General features: G+C 38.6%; 1 protein-coding gene across 1 annotated transcript in view; it reads left to right on the forward strand.

Annotated features, from left to right (window-relative positions):
* Window positions 1-15,267, forward strand: part of CD44 (CD44 molecule (IN blood group)) — a 56,330-nt gene that overhangs the window by 13,152 nt on the left and 27,911 nt on the right. The window contains exons 2-5 of the mRNA XM_074809785.1: window positions 9,176-9,341; window positions 13,012-13,148; window positions 14,236-14,307; window positions 14,994-15,233. Of these exons, the coding sequence (XP_074665886.1) occupies window positions 9,176-9,341; window positions 13,012-13,148; window positions 14,236-14,307; window positions 14,994-15,233 (615 nt within the window). The remainder of the gene's footprint in view (window positions 1-9,175; window positions 9,342-13,011; window positions 13,149-14,235; window positions 14,308-14,993; window positions 15,234-15,267) is intronic.

Below are 15,267 nucleotides of genomic sequence, written 5' to 3' on the forward strand. Positions count from 1 at the left end.
CATTCAACATCTTTTTTTCTCTTTTCCAGTTTTGATCATTGCTTGCTTTTCCGTAATGAATTTATTGTACAAATGACTTTAAAATGTTCAGAATACTTACTAGACGTTTTCCTGTAAAACTCAGAGAAGCAGAGGCAACATAAAAGGTGTTTTTCAGTTTAGAAATTGTTTACCAAAAGTAAAAAAATATTTCCATGTCATGTGAAAAACAGTTTCAAATCACACCTGGTATTATTGAGTAGCATACCACAAATAATTAAAATCCAAAATCTGTCATTTAATTAGACTTGTTAATCATAGGTCTGATTTTGTGTTAATTTCTTATCTAAATAACCACAGAACTTAAATCAGACTTCTCGTGACTTGTCAAAGCTTAGATGGAGGCTGAATGTAAAAGCTGTAAGAACACAATAAAATAACAATGTCATAGGCCTTTGCTTTTACAGGATTCTTTATCAGTAAATCTAAAATTGCTTTTGCAAACTGAGGTAGAGAGATGAATTGGCTTATCCAGGTTATATCAGCAGGTAAACAACAGAGCAGGCATAAGGCCCTTTGAGCTCCAGGCTGGGGATCTGTTTGCTGAGCAACACTGTGTCTCACCTGCTTTTATCCCAAATGACTAAATGATTTGATTTCAGTTAAACAATGAAAATCAGACTCCAACTATTATTCACCAGCTTTGTTTCACATATGTTTCTTCACCTGGATTGCATGGAACTGATCCCAACTGATTGGCTTCACAGGCCCTGTTACTCAGCCTTTGGGGTTAGACTACTCATTGTACAGCCTGAAGCTTTCCTGGTATTGACAATTATGACTATGCTTTCATCATCTCGAGGGGGACATATCTGATAACTTCTAATTCCAGGACTATGATTTCACTGCCTGCAATTTTTCCACCGAGGTGGTGCACAGCTGTACCATGTTCTGGTGGAGTCTGAAAACTTTCAACTCATTATTGGGTGAAACTATTGCAAAAAGAATAATATTAATGTCAGCAGCAAGGAAGTTTATCGTAAGTGATGACACTGTATAGGCTCACTCAGGATGTTTACCAGAGCAACAGTTGCCAAGCAGATAAAGTATGTTTGGAAGATGCATTAGCAAACTTCTTTCTTCCTGCATCAACTGCTGAGGAATTAAACATATTTCTGTTACTTACTTGAATTTTGAGTGACCCTATGAATGCTTGATTCAGTAGTTGGGCCACCCCCACCCCACTTTTTAAAATTGGTAGCCAGGAAAGATATCAGATTAAGAGACTGAAGATTTTTGCCCATTGGTAAACAGATATAGACAATGACTTTGGTGGCCAGTAGGCAAATTAGTTAAGAACAATTTAGAAGGACGTCAACAGCTTGAGCTTTGTCCCACATGCTGTTTTCAGTGTGCACTTACTGAAGTAACACAGAAATGTAAGGAATACTTATTAACATCTGGTGAAGAAAGGAGATCCTCCTACTGCAGTGTATCCATCTCTGGAAACCGTCTACATCCCCAGCCACATCTCTCCTTTTCATTCAGAGATCCACTTGAGCCCACTTGGATGACAGGGCTAGCATGGCTCTGTCATGACTTTTTATGTGGTTAGCAGCATACAGGAGGGTGAGGAAGCTACTGTCTTACTTGCCTTTTCAGCCCAAATTACTAGGTACCCAAATATAACTGCGTAGTAGGAACAGCTTTGGCACAACTTCAAAGAAAGGTCTGATTTTATACGTTTGGATCTATGGAGAGACGTCTTCGCTTTCTTGTCACCACACCCAACTACTAAGAATATGTTGTCTCTATTTATAGTAGGCACTTCTTGCAACATGCAGGTAAATTCCTTTTAAAATATTTTCCTGGACTTCACTATGTTTAAAAAGCCAGGTGTGCACAGAAAATTTTACCTCTGAATATCAGCGATCTATTAAGGATATTTTTTTTTTCTCTCCCATGAAAATTTTCAAGACTTAGAACATTTGCCAGCTGAAATAAAAATATGAAAATTTAAAAAATTCTACAGGGAAATTTTGGACTGGGTTCCTTAAACCATCTACTTGTTTGCAACCATGTAAACATTTAAAATGAACTTTCTTAAGTTGTTTTATTTTATTTTGTGCAAACGAATTAATTAAGTTTCAAAATGAAGGCAGTTTCAAACTCAAAAACAAAATCCTTGTTTTGCTTTATTTAAGTATCCACCACGGATACTTTGAAAACCAAAAATATGGTTTATTCCCACCAAATCCGGAAATTTATTTCCTATAAATCATTTTAGGTTTCATAACTTGGCAATACCCCAAGGAAAGTATTTCATCTGAGAACTCCCAAGAATCTAAAGATTTACTTTCACTGTCACGATTAGGAGAAGACTCGCTTATGGTGTAGGCTTATTTCCAGGTTTGTTTCTTTATGTTCTGTAGGGAATGGTGGATAGCAGAGTGAAAATATCGTAACTGGGAGAACAGAAAAACATCACCCACCCACACTAAATGACTATACATGTTGCTCGATCCTTGGTGCTTTTCTGTTGTGACGGTAAAGGACTGAAGCCTCATGAACACACGCTTGCTTAACGCATGTGGATCCTGCAGAATTTCACTTCTAAATTTTGATCAGTGTGTAGTCATCCCAGTTTAGAGTCCAATTCTCCCAGCACAATTTTCCTTTCCCCATCAGTCCCTGAGGGATTCAGGTATAGGTGTGTTTTAATGATGTTGACACGTGTCTATTAGTGACTGCGGCTGGGATTAATGAATCATTTTACATAACCCAGCAAACAGCTATCCAGTGGTTTTCATCATGACTGACCTGGGCTTTAGTCCAACTTCTGACACAAAGGTGGAAGCCTCTGTATCCTATTACAGTTGTCTGGGCTGCAAAATGATTTGGTGAATGGTTTTACTAATAATCTCTAAAGAAATGGTGGAATATTCAGCAAATAATAATGCCATCCAGGCCTGTGTGTATCGTAGTGTGTTAGGGAATCACTGAATGATATTTTTGTACGTTCAAGTTCTCCTAGATGTCAAAATAGTGGTAATTGGACTATCTTAGTATATCTGTTGACAGAATGTCTTGGATCCTGAAATAAATCCATCCCATGTGAAATTTTGTATTCAGGGGGCATTTCCTCTAGTCAGCAGTAAAATATGCATTCTTGTTTAACTGTGAAGTAGTTTTCCTGAGAAACATTTGAAAAAACAAAACATCAACTGGAGATAGGTCTGAGCTGAGAGCCGAGATCTGAACTGCCCAGACCTCCTCAATTTTAGGACTCATATGGCCTATTTTCTAGATTTGTCTGGAGAGGAACTGTAGTTACCAGGAGTCTCTTTTAAACAGATGTCAATCTGTTTCAAATATGCCACTTCACTTCGTTACTAGCATGCATTAAAGCAGGTGCTAATATTAAAAATGTAGATATCAGTGCTAAGCTAATGGTTGTTCCTGTTCAAAGTGTCAGTATAAGATTAAATAATCTGTGATTATAAGGAAACGTTTACCCATGTATATCCGCCTAGAGCTTGAAATAAATTTTAAATAAAGTTTATTATAAAATTTAAATAAAGTTTAATAAATTTAGAACAAAGTTTTTACAATAGATGTAAAAACTATATTCTATTAAAGCAAACAGAGAATGGAAACTATCTGCATTGTCAAACCCCTAGTTCTGTCCCTGTTTTCAGCCCCGATTTATTACATCCTAGAGACCCATCAGTCATCTTGAACCACAAACCGAAAAGGAAAATCCCCATGAGAACAGCACACTAACATTTCCTGGTTGCCACGCAATGCAGACTGTGGTTTTACCAAGAAATCTGTTAACAACCTTGTGTCTAAGTATTCTTCTACAAGTTTTCACTTAAGGGGGGCAGGGTTTTTGCAAATCTTCCACTTCATCTGCTTTGTTGTATCTCTGCAGTTGTTAAAATAACATCTACACTGAGAATAAAACCTCTAGGTATTGTCTTGAAAACAATGAAAAGCGGGGAGCAGTGCATGAAACATCCATACACTGGATCAAAAATCTTTATGGAAAATTGATTTCAATGGGAAAAATTTGCATGAGTCAGTGTTACTCTTTATGCATAAGGGTTGCAGAACCAGGGTGGAAATGGAGATTGCACCTGGCTTCTTACTGTGACAGCTTCTAACAAGCCTCTAGTATTAATAATCAGGGTGTAACTCATACCTTCATAGGAGGACAATGCTCTTTAGTCTGTCTCAGCCAATTCTATCACACCAGTGGACTCCAACTAGCAAATTGTCCATGGAACTGGAGTTAGTGATTTTGGCTGAAAAGTGTTAATTGAGTCTGGTTGAGATACGTGAATGGCAATGGCAGAGAAGAGCTTGCACACAACTGCTTGAGGCAGTGCACCAGAAATCCCAGGAAAGACAGGGAGAAATGGCCTGTGTGGAACTTAATGTTCTCCATGCTCATGAAACTCAGCACAAGCTTAGGGGCATTCCATGACTTTGGGTTGAGTCACCCAAGTCTCATGGTCTGGATGAGATTAATGATGATGACAATTCAGGCATGTCTAGTACTTTTTGCCTTTTTTAAGAGCTATTATTAAACAATTTTGTCTTTCAGTTATAGCAAATCATGTGGATATCAGGGAAAGATCACAGCCTGTCTGTCAGCCCACAAAGCCTGCCAGCTATAAGAGAGGGCAGAAGGGAAGATTTGGGTGCTGCTTGTGATTCCGCTCTGAATCAGTTCCTTTGAAACTTCAAAAGGGTTGAAGGGATCAGTAATAGTTTGGCACATGGTGTAAGTTTTGCATTGCCTTGTCTCTTGAATCAAAGAAAAAATCCATCTTTTTCATAACTGTGTTAAAGCCAGCCAAGTAGCATCAACATAAAATTAATGGATTTGACCTTCCTGTACTATGGGAAAAGGTGTAATATGTGTTCAGAGCTGGATTTGGCAATCATGTTTCTTTCTTAACTCAAAATTAGTCTATGAGCCTCAGCCTGGAAAAAAGAGAATTTAAGGTGTTAATTTAGTTTAGACCCCATCTTTTATTTTTTATAAGTTTTGTATAGATATGACCAGAAATATTTTCATTAATTCAGAGTCCCCATTGTCTGGACGTTAAAATATGAGACCATGAAATAAAAACTGTGGATTCCCTGACAGCTCTGGGCAGTATGCTCTGCATTTGTATTTTGACATTTTTAAAATGTGGTAATTACTGTCTTCACAGAGGAGATGCTGGGTTTATGCAATTTTCTTAGACTGTGAAATGTCATGCGGGTTTGATGTGCTGCTGCAGTCCTTTTTCCACACTCACTGCTTCGTGAACAGATTGTCTATACTACAGCAGTGTTACAAACATTTTTAATAGTAGGTGTAGAAGATGTCATCAAAATAAAAACACAGCATGCTGTCTCAACATTACTTTAGGTCAAAGTGACAAATAATTGGATCACCTCAAAACCAGTTTTGAGAATTGGGATTGCCACATTTTTACCTGGGTTTTCCTGGACACCCTCATGATCTCCCACACTGCATGAGCGAGGCTTCCTGGGAGCTTTGGCCCTTCTGTGTGTGCGTGCACTGCAGTTGCTCAGCACATGTGCAGTGAACCTGATACTTCCCAGATGTGTCCTGGTGTACAGCACATACTCTGGAAAATGTACATGTGCAACTGTACCCCACAAGTAGTTCCATTAAGCTTTCTTGCGTAAATAAGCCTATTTTATTTTCAGCAGTGGGAGTTTAAGGAATTGGCTGCCTAATAAGTGGGATTCTGGCTACGGTTGGACCTCTGAGTAGCGATGGAGCTATACTGTAGTGTTTTAAAACCATGAACGGGCTGAGGTTTGAAGACAGCTGAATGAGATTCACTTTAAATGAAGTGTAATTCGCTTAATATTTCAGTGAATCTGGGATAAGCTGCAGGCTTCAAATGCAAGCCAAAGCAAGAGGATGTGGTATCTGCTTTTATAGCGAAAGTTCTTCAGACATTATCCTAAAGTTATTGGAAGAGATGTTGATGTTTCAAACAAACCTAGTTCCAAAATCACAGCTTGTTACTTTCAAGTAATCAAATAGATCTTTGTGATTTGATCCCCAAATTTAATATTAAGTTTTGGACTTCATAGAGTATATTTAACTGTTAACAAATTTAGGCCTGCCTTGTTCTACAGGGAAGGGAGAATCAGGAAGGGAAAACTAAAGAGAAGCCTTTTTCCTGTCTAGGTCATTTACGTTTAATACACCTACTGACTGGACAACTTCCAAAATAACGTCAGGCTTTGAATATGGAACATTTGGAGCCAAAGTAGAAGTCCCTCACATGGCAGCTGTGAGAGCGGTTCCATCCCATAGCAGTAGTCATGGGCTATGTCATTACACACAGAGTAGCTGTTCGTTGTGTTCTGGTAAGAAAACACCTATTGGGATCTGCAACCTGAACATCTGTTGACTATATTTGCGACACTGTGTGTACGTGGCGATGGCTTTTGGGCAGGCAGTGCTGTTTGGTGAGGGGTGTGGCCACAGAAGGTCTCTAGTCCCTCAGCTCTCCCCAGGACCAGTGTTGTGCATGGCTGCGTCTGGCACTGGTGGAACCACTGCGACTATTCCAGAATCACGTGTGGGAACTTGCTGAGGCTATCATTTTATGTTAAACCACTAGCTTCTCTTCAGCCTGTGAAACTCAGCCCTGTTGCAAGACATTAACTCCTCCAGGAAAGAAAAATTAATTCATTAGTGTCGTCTTCCACACAGGTTCCTATTTCTTGCCTTCAAAAGCTCTCATGACATGGCTGTCATCAGAGAAATTTTAGTAGAACTACTTTTCCCTGGAAGAAAACAGCGGTGTCATTTTGAGAAAACACGTTAGTCTTGCATAAATTTCACAAAACTAAAAATTATGTCCTCTTTGTATTTTTTATACCACATGATAATAAAAATATTAAGAACTGTACTCAAGACTGTTAAACAGCTATGCAACATATATCAATTTTGTCTACATTAAATGTTTTTGTCAGCCTAAATAACTGGTGGGGCAGGTGGGAGAAGAGATATTTTTTAGATCCTTTTTGTGGAAAGGCAATCCAAGCAACCATAATGATTAATTCTGTTGCCTATGGGAAAAATAAGAGTGGATGTACAGCTTTTGAGTTCCTTTGGATAAGCAGTCATCAATACTACTGAACTCCTACCTACGTTGTGAATAATGGCTGTCTTCTTATACAGTCTGGATATAATTTGGTATTTTACCTCCTTGATTGTTTCCTGTTACCTGTGGAAAGGAGCATTCCTTGCAGTTCACACTGAGTAGATACACTGTAGACAGAATGACCTCAGTTTACCAATGAGCAAAACCAACTGAAGATAGTGTGCATGCCTTGATTACTATCATTTGCTTTCACATTTATGCTATAGAAGAGAATAGACTGTCAAGCAAAAATGATATTAGAAAAGTTGCTTGTTATTCACATAGAATGTGTCAATGAAAATGTACATGGATTGCATTTTGGCTCTTTCTGGAAACCAGTTATTACATAGCATCTTGTATTTGAAATAGATGGTACAGACACCCCCTTTTAATATTTGGAGAAGACTGGTCTATTTTCCCTTTCTTGCACATGGAACTCCCAATAAAATTAAGATAAAAATGAGTCATGCTCCTGCCTTCACTGGGAATAATAGGCTACTCCAATTAAGTGTGCTTTGCAGTTGTCATTCTAGTCTGGAGTTGCAACCACTTTTTTCTCTTGAGGGAAGGTGGGGCATGAGCAAAGTTAATTCACATTGCTTTGAAGCATCCTGATCTTTCCCCGTTTTCTCCACACACATTATTCTTATTCATATTATTATTATTAATTCTTTCTTAGATGTTCCTCTTAAAAAAAGGTGATAAACAAATGTTATTTTTCCTCTCATTTTACTCAGTCACAGACTTTCCTTGGATGACACTGTTTTCCCACTGTACCTGTTGCATTGTGTAGGCAGTATCTTTCCAATATAAAGATGAAGAGAGTATGATCTCCTCAGAGCCTCTAGCCCTTATGCCTTTTGTTCAATGTTTGTAGTGAATTGTCTGAGGCGCTCCCTTCCCGTAGGCTTTGCATGTACTGCTTGTTCAGAGTTCCCAGGCTGAAGGCCAGAAAACAAATTGCACAACCTAACTATGGCACCTAATTTTTTTTTTTATTTTATTCATTGTTTTTATCCCTACGTTGCTTGCTATAGAAAGTTACTTCCATGTGCAAACTTTTACAGCATTATTCAATTAAAATCCATCTAAGTCATCTTTTAACATTACATAAGCTTACTGCAGTACATATCAAAGCTCTGCCATGGGTTGGCAGTAAGATGTTTGTGTGTGAGTGTGAACCCAGCAAGAGGAAGCCTTTCAAAGTGGAGGGAAATACTGTCAAGATGAATGAACAGGGAGCAAGAAGTTCATTCATGTGAACTCTTATATAACGTGTATTTGATGCTTCTCTGTCTGCCCCAGCAGGCTGAATAAGAAGAGCTTAAAGACTATCTTTCAGGGAGTATTTAACAGCATAATGTTTTTCTAGTTCAGAATATCTGTGCAGCTTATCTATTTTTTGTCTCAGGTAGACCATGCAACATCAAACCAATGCATGCTGCCTGCTTTTGACTAGCTAATGAGAGGAACATGTTGCCTGAACTAGTTCTGAAACTCGGGATTGATGTATATATTAATTTAAAAGGATTCACCGTGAAGGGATCACAATGAGATAATTAAGGAACATTATGACCATAATGGCTGATTATACACAATTTTTAATCTTTAAAAGATTCTGTTATGAACTAAATATTTTATTTACAAATACATGTGAATATTCAGTTAGTTTTGCAGTAATGTGCCTTCCAAGACTTTCACAGTGTATTTACATTTTCTGCATGTTACTGTTAATGGTATGTTAGAAGTGATACCTCACAAAAACATGTTGCATTGTTGTTTTTGGAAAGGCTGAAGTTTTGGTTTGTGTCTCAGCCCAAAGAAGGGAAGTATGAAGAAGGTGATTGAAAGTGCCAGCACTCTTTCTGAACAAATGGATACCTGCTACTTGTTGCTGGTTTGCATTGAAAACACTGTACTTGAAAATAAGTAATTTCCAGGTCTTTAGTGAAGCACTAAGTCCAACCATTTGTGATTCCTTTTTTTCTTTTCTTTTCTTTCGATAACAGAATTCAATGTAAGTTGCAGATATGGAGGAGTTTTTCATGTTGAGAAAAATGGTCGCTACAGTCTCACACGACCTGAAGCAGTTGAACTCTGCAGAGCTCTCAACAGTACCTTGTCAACACTAGAGCAGTTGAAGAAAGCTCATGAACTTGGATTTGAAACTTGCAGGTAAAGAAATTATTGAAAAAATAATACATTATGACAAGTCCATCCATCCATGCTATAGTGTGATAATTACAATTGACTTCATGTAGCTGTTAATTAGATGGCCATATCAGTCCTCAAGCAAGTTATGTTCTGTAATGAACATTCTGTGCATGTGTATGTTTGCTCTGGGTCTGATGATAAATAAGTCCTTGACTGCATATACTTTTTACTAATTATCTTTAAAAAATCATAACCTCTTACAGATAAAATCTAAAGATGACAAAAGATTGACAGTATAATAAACTAATTAGGAAGATGTTCAGTTCATACAGTATCACTTGGTAAGATAAGTATGTGAAAAGATAAGTATGAAAAGTATTTATGATTTTCAATGACCTGATGTAAGGTCAAAACTGAAGATGGTATATACTGTATAGGGAACTCTGTCTTGTCAAGAAACAGCAAAAAACAGCAAGTGGTCCTGTGAGGGATGAACTTGACATCCCAGTGAAAAAACGACCACAGTATTAGTGCATTCTTATGATCTGTGACTGGAGCAGTTTCAGAAGAACACAGCCATAAAAATGCTTAAAAACCCTCAAACCATGTTGTTAAGTGACTTGATTACCCTCTGTAATCAATAATGTATAGGGCAACAAATGTGGATAATACAGACTCTTTGGTTTAACAAAAAATAACTAGACCAAGAGACTGGAAGGTAATCACAGAAAATTTTGGATTAAAAACATAAGTGAGTACTAATACAACATGATATGTGAGGATAATAATTATTGGCTGGAACAACTTACAAGGATTGAAGTAGATTCTTTGTCACACCAAAATTACATCAAGATGAAATATTTTCCCCAGTGATGCCCTCTGTTCAAACAGTAATCAAGTTGGGACAGTCCTATGGTCTGTAAATACATCAGACTAGATGATTATGTGATCTTGCTTTACAAAATACATAATGCACTTATTATACAAGTCATCCTAAACATTCATATGCAGAAAGAGATTGAAGGCAGGAGCTGTACATTTGTTTTTTGGTTTTGTTTTTGGTTTTTTGTAAATCAAATAACATAGATTCGTGTTGGCAAACCATTATAGAGTTGAAATAAATTTCAGTAGATTTTCAACTTTATTACAACCTAAAATAAACAGCAAAGATAGAGAAATGGAATTTATTTCCTAACTGACAGGAGTAGAAAATTTCAGTGGACATTTCTCCAAAACTTTAAGATTTCCATTCTGGTACCATGAGAAATAGTACTAGCATCAATACTGCCTGCAACTATTTCCTGTGAATTATTTCATTTCAGTTTAGTCAGTGGTGCTTTACTTTTTTAATGCCTACTGCATGAATGTTCTGTCCTACTGGCTTACAAGCCCATAAGAACTGAATAAACCTCCTTTCAAATCAATAGTACCCATACAAAGTAATTTGTAATCATGGGAAGTTACATGTGCAGTGCCTTGAAAATGTTCTTAAATTTATAAACGTCATGCACTGCTGTTGATGACAACATATGGCACAGTCATTTTCACAAGCATTATGACCTGCACAATGGTGAAAGAGGTGGACAACAGGATCAGGGAACAACGGACAGACAATTCTTAGAAGAATCTTCTGTGAGAAGTGGGAAAGTTGTTTAAAATAGTACCACATAAGGACTGGAGACAATTCTTTACTCTGAGGGAAAAGAGCTGCACAACATAGTATGCACATTCTTTCTCTAACATGAGCGTATGAACATAACATTCTGAATTGTCCAGCACTACACAATGTGTAGAGACTAAGGATCAAATCCTAACTAAATGCCTAGGGGTAGGGCTTTCTAGCACTAGCCATTATGAGTATTCTGCAATGTGGAAAGTCTTTTCTGAAGTTAACATATAAAGATAATTGAAAGAAGTAGTAGAGGAAAAGTCTTTTTGCAGTGGGGAGCTGTAGTTTTTCATTAATGTTACAATTCTCCCCACTTCACAGTTTAGCAGAGGACAGATGTGGACATGTAAGGAATGTAGATAGGATTCCTTCCCCCCGTCCTTCTGGCCAGCCCTCCCACCCTCTTACTTTCATTTGTTGATCCTGTGCTAGAAGTCCTTGTCAGTAAGGCTAGGCTCTGATCAAGCTTGAGTAGGAGAGAAAAAATATTCTGCATATAATCATCAAAATACATCTGGAATGGTGACTGAATAAGATGAATCGACCATTACACAAGTAGGTGATTAATGGATTATAAAGTGTCAGCATTGTAGGCTCAGTTGGAAGTGTGAGTAAAGTGGTTTATAATTTCACCTACAAAAGAGATTCAGAATTGCAAGTATCTGCACATTAGGCATGTAACTGGAATGGGGCTCACAGATGAAAAACTACAAAGCTATGAGATTTACTCCTCCCTGATAACTTGTACCTCTCAAGAAATAAAACAAAACCCAAACCAAACCCCAGTTCTCATTACCATCCTATCACATGACCCAGCTAAATACAGAATCACAGAATCACAGAATCATCTAGGTTGGAAAGGACCTTGAAGATCATCTAGTCCAACTGTTAACCTAACATTGACAGTTTCCAGCTACACCAGATCTCTCAGCTCTATGTCGACCCGATTCTTAAACACCTCCAGGGATGGGGACTCCACCACCTCCCTGGGCAGCCCATTCCAACGCCCAACAACCTGTTCTGGAAAGAAATACTTCCTAATATCCAGTCTGAACCTTCCCTGGCACAATTTGAGGCCATTCCCTCTTGTCTTATCACTTATTACTTGGTTAAAGAGACTCATCCCCCCTCTCTGCACCCTCCTTTCAGGGAGTTGTAAAGAGCCAGGAGGTCTCCCCTCAGCCTCCTCTTCTCCAGACTAAACCCCCCCAGTTCCCGCAGCCGCTCCCCATCAGACCTGTGCTCCAGACCCTGCACCAGCTCCGTTGCCCTTCTCTGGACACGCTCGAGTCATTCAATGGCCTTTTTGGAGTGAGGGGCCCAAAACTGAACATTGGATTTAATCAGGTGTCACAGGATTGCAAAATAGCAATAATGTATTGTGCATTATGTAGCTCTGCTAACCACAGTCGTCACTGAAATATGTGAACTCTGTACACAGTAACCACACCGTTTGACTGAAAGATACAGTAAGAATCTGTGTTGTATCTGAATGTTTTATTAAGCTGTCAGCTTTTACAGAAAGTGATGTGTCTTACTATCATTCTCTAAATTTGCTTAGGTACTATAAATTGAGCCCCCAACATTTCTGTATGAAGTGTCACTGAGCAGCATGTTATGCTCAAAGCAATGAAAATGTGACTCCCTGAAGAAAAAATGTCAGTCTTTAGTGTCAAGTAATACACCTTACACTGAATAAAAAGTACACTTGTCTCTAGTCCCTCACTTTCACTGTCTTGCTCTGGAACTAATTGTCCTAGCTAATAAGATGCTGACTTCATTAAAATGGGTTTAGCTCTAGAAATTACACGCAAAATGGTGTTGAGTGGCTGGATGCAGCTACATGTGAGAAAGGAACACCCTTCATATACAAAAAGTATGTATAAACACATGCACTTCTGAAAAATAGTGTCAGATGAAAATAATGGCTTCTTCAGAGCTTCTTCATGTTTGAGATACCTAGAACATTCATGCCATCTGCTATAATATGCAATGTGCTGTATTTTCCACTGTTCTTCACAGGTATGGTTTTGTAGTGGGGAATATTGTTATCCCCCGAATCAATCCCTATCATCTTTGTGCAGCAAACCATACTGGCATTTACAAACTTTCAACAAACACAACTGGTCGGTATGATGCATACTGTTACAATGCCACAGGTATGTATGTGCCTTTATGATGTATTTTAGATATAGATTAACTAACAATAACATATGTAATCTCTTATTTAAGGTACTGGAATGAGAGTTTCTATATTAAATATCATCTGTAAGTGTATCTATAATGCCAGCAATGAATTTGACCCATTTTGTCATTCGTGTGTTTTGAACTAAACCATGTTCTGCCCTTGGGACTAACTTCGTAGCTTCAGAATGGTTCATTATAATGGTTTAGTGCAGTGACCCACTGCAGCAGTGAATCTAAAAGACAACTGTTGTAGGTGCTGTCTCTCAGTTCTTCTGTTCATGCACACATGAGCTTCTATAGCGAACAGCACTTACTTCTGTCAAGGGATGCTGGGCCTGGCTGCCACCTGCAGCAGCTCCAGGGCCCAGGGGGGCCATCCCAGGCCCATGGATGTGGCTGCTGCTCTGCTGTTTGCAGGTTCATCCAGCATTTGCTCTCAGGCAACTCTCCATTAAGACATTAGGGAGCATAGCATCAGGTGAGCTGCCATCCTCTGTCACCCAGAGATGACTCTTCTGCTGCTGCAGCGATGTCCGTCCCCACCAGAGCTTTCTAACTCCTCCTCTTAATCCCTTCTGGCACAATGAGCAGGAGGCTCACCCTCTGGTGCCGAGTGTGGCACTGCAGCCCGCTGAGTAAGCAGTGCTCACCAGGCCAGGGCACACTCTGTCTGTGCAGAGCCTTCCATGGAGCGGATGGGGCCCCTCCGGCTAAAAAGGATTAGAGCTGTCGCTGCCATCATGACTGTGGGGTTGTCTGCATCGAAAGTGGGCCATAAGGCTATTATAACTGATGTTGATTGCAACTATTTTCTGGAATGGTTATGGAAATGGAGAATCTCATCATTAGCTGGCAGAACAATCTTGAAGTGCCCCATCTGGGAAGGACCAAAAAGGGAGTGTAGGTAGATCAGTGAATAACATTTGATTTGGAAATTTGTTTTCAATTGTTCACATATGAAGCTGACGTTTTGTGATTATGTATAATCAATATGGGTACGTACGTGACTTTTTTCTCAATTTTCTCAAGTTCATATTTTCTATTTTCCTTCTTTTACAGAAACAAGGGACAAAGCGTGTGAGCCAATTGAAAGACTAGATACTTCTTTGCTCAATAATCAGGATGAAATAGGTACTGTATTGATTAGAGACACCTGCCACTTGTTTTATTTTTAGGATCTGGGGGTTTTTTTTACACAAACAATTGTTAATATTAAAAATCAAGACAAACATAAGAAGTCAAGACATGTTCAACAGCAATTAAAACAATTAGTCACTTCTCTTCCCCTAAATCCTATGGAGTTTGGTTTGTCTCAGTGTGCTGCTAAACATTTTTTACATAGGTATTTACATTTTTTACCACCTCAGAGCTGCTAATGATTCTTTGACATATAGGGCTTAGCTTAAGACAGCAACCTTTCCACATCTCATTTGAGCTGCTGGTTAGAGAAGCAGCTGGAAGTGGAAATAAAATACCATAATAAATTATTTGTCCCAGTTCTAAAATTCTGATTGACTTTACAGAGGCCAAAATTTTATGTTCAAAATCAAACAGATCAAAATATCAAAATATCTGATGGCAAACAGGCCCTATATGTTTGTCAAATATATACATTAGCATATATACATTAGACATGGTTTAGTGATGTATGATCTAGACAGATTAGATAGGATGGCAAAAATGGATGAACTGATATTAATCCACAACTATTTCTCTTTATCTTTCTTTGTTATAGGCCTCAAACTGTCTAGCATTACTGAAATACAGATATGCAGTTCCTTGATACTATCAGCTGCTTAATTTTCTTTTTCCAACAGTCATTGACAATGCCGATGGCTCGCGTTATAATGCAGATGGCACACGTCATAGCGGGGAGTCCTCAACTTCAGGTGTGGATGATGAAAATGTAGGCAGTGGATCAACACATGACACAACTCCCATGGACACCTCCATCAGGAGATCCAGCCCCTCATATTATGGAAGTGCTACTCCAGTCTCACAGCTGCCAGATCATTCTTCTGGAGCGGGTGAAAAAGAAATTCCTAGAAAAGATTCTGGTAAGGACAGGAGGTTGCCACTATATCCCCTTTA

This window comes from Strix aluco, chromosome 31 (assembly GCF_031877795.1).
Source record: "Strix aluco isolate bStrAlu1 chromosome 31, bStrAlu1.hap1, whole genome shotgun sequence".
In the NCBI taxonomy this organism is placed as follows: domain Eukaryota; kingdom Metazoa; phylum Chordata; class Aves; order Strigiformes; family Strigidae; genus Strix; species Strix aluco.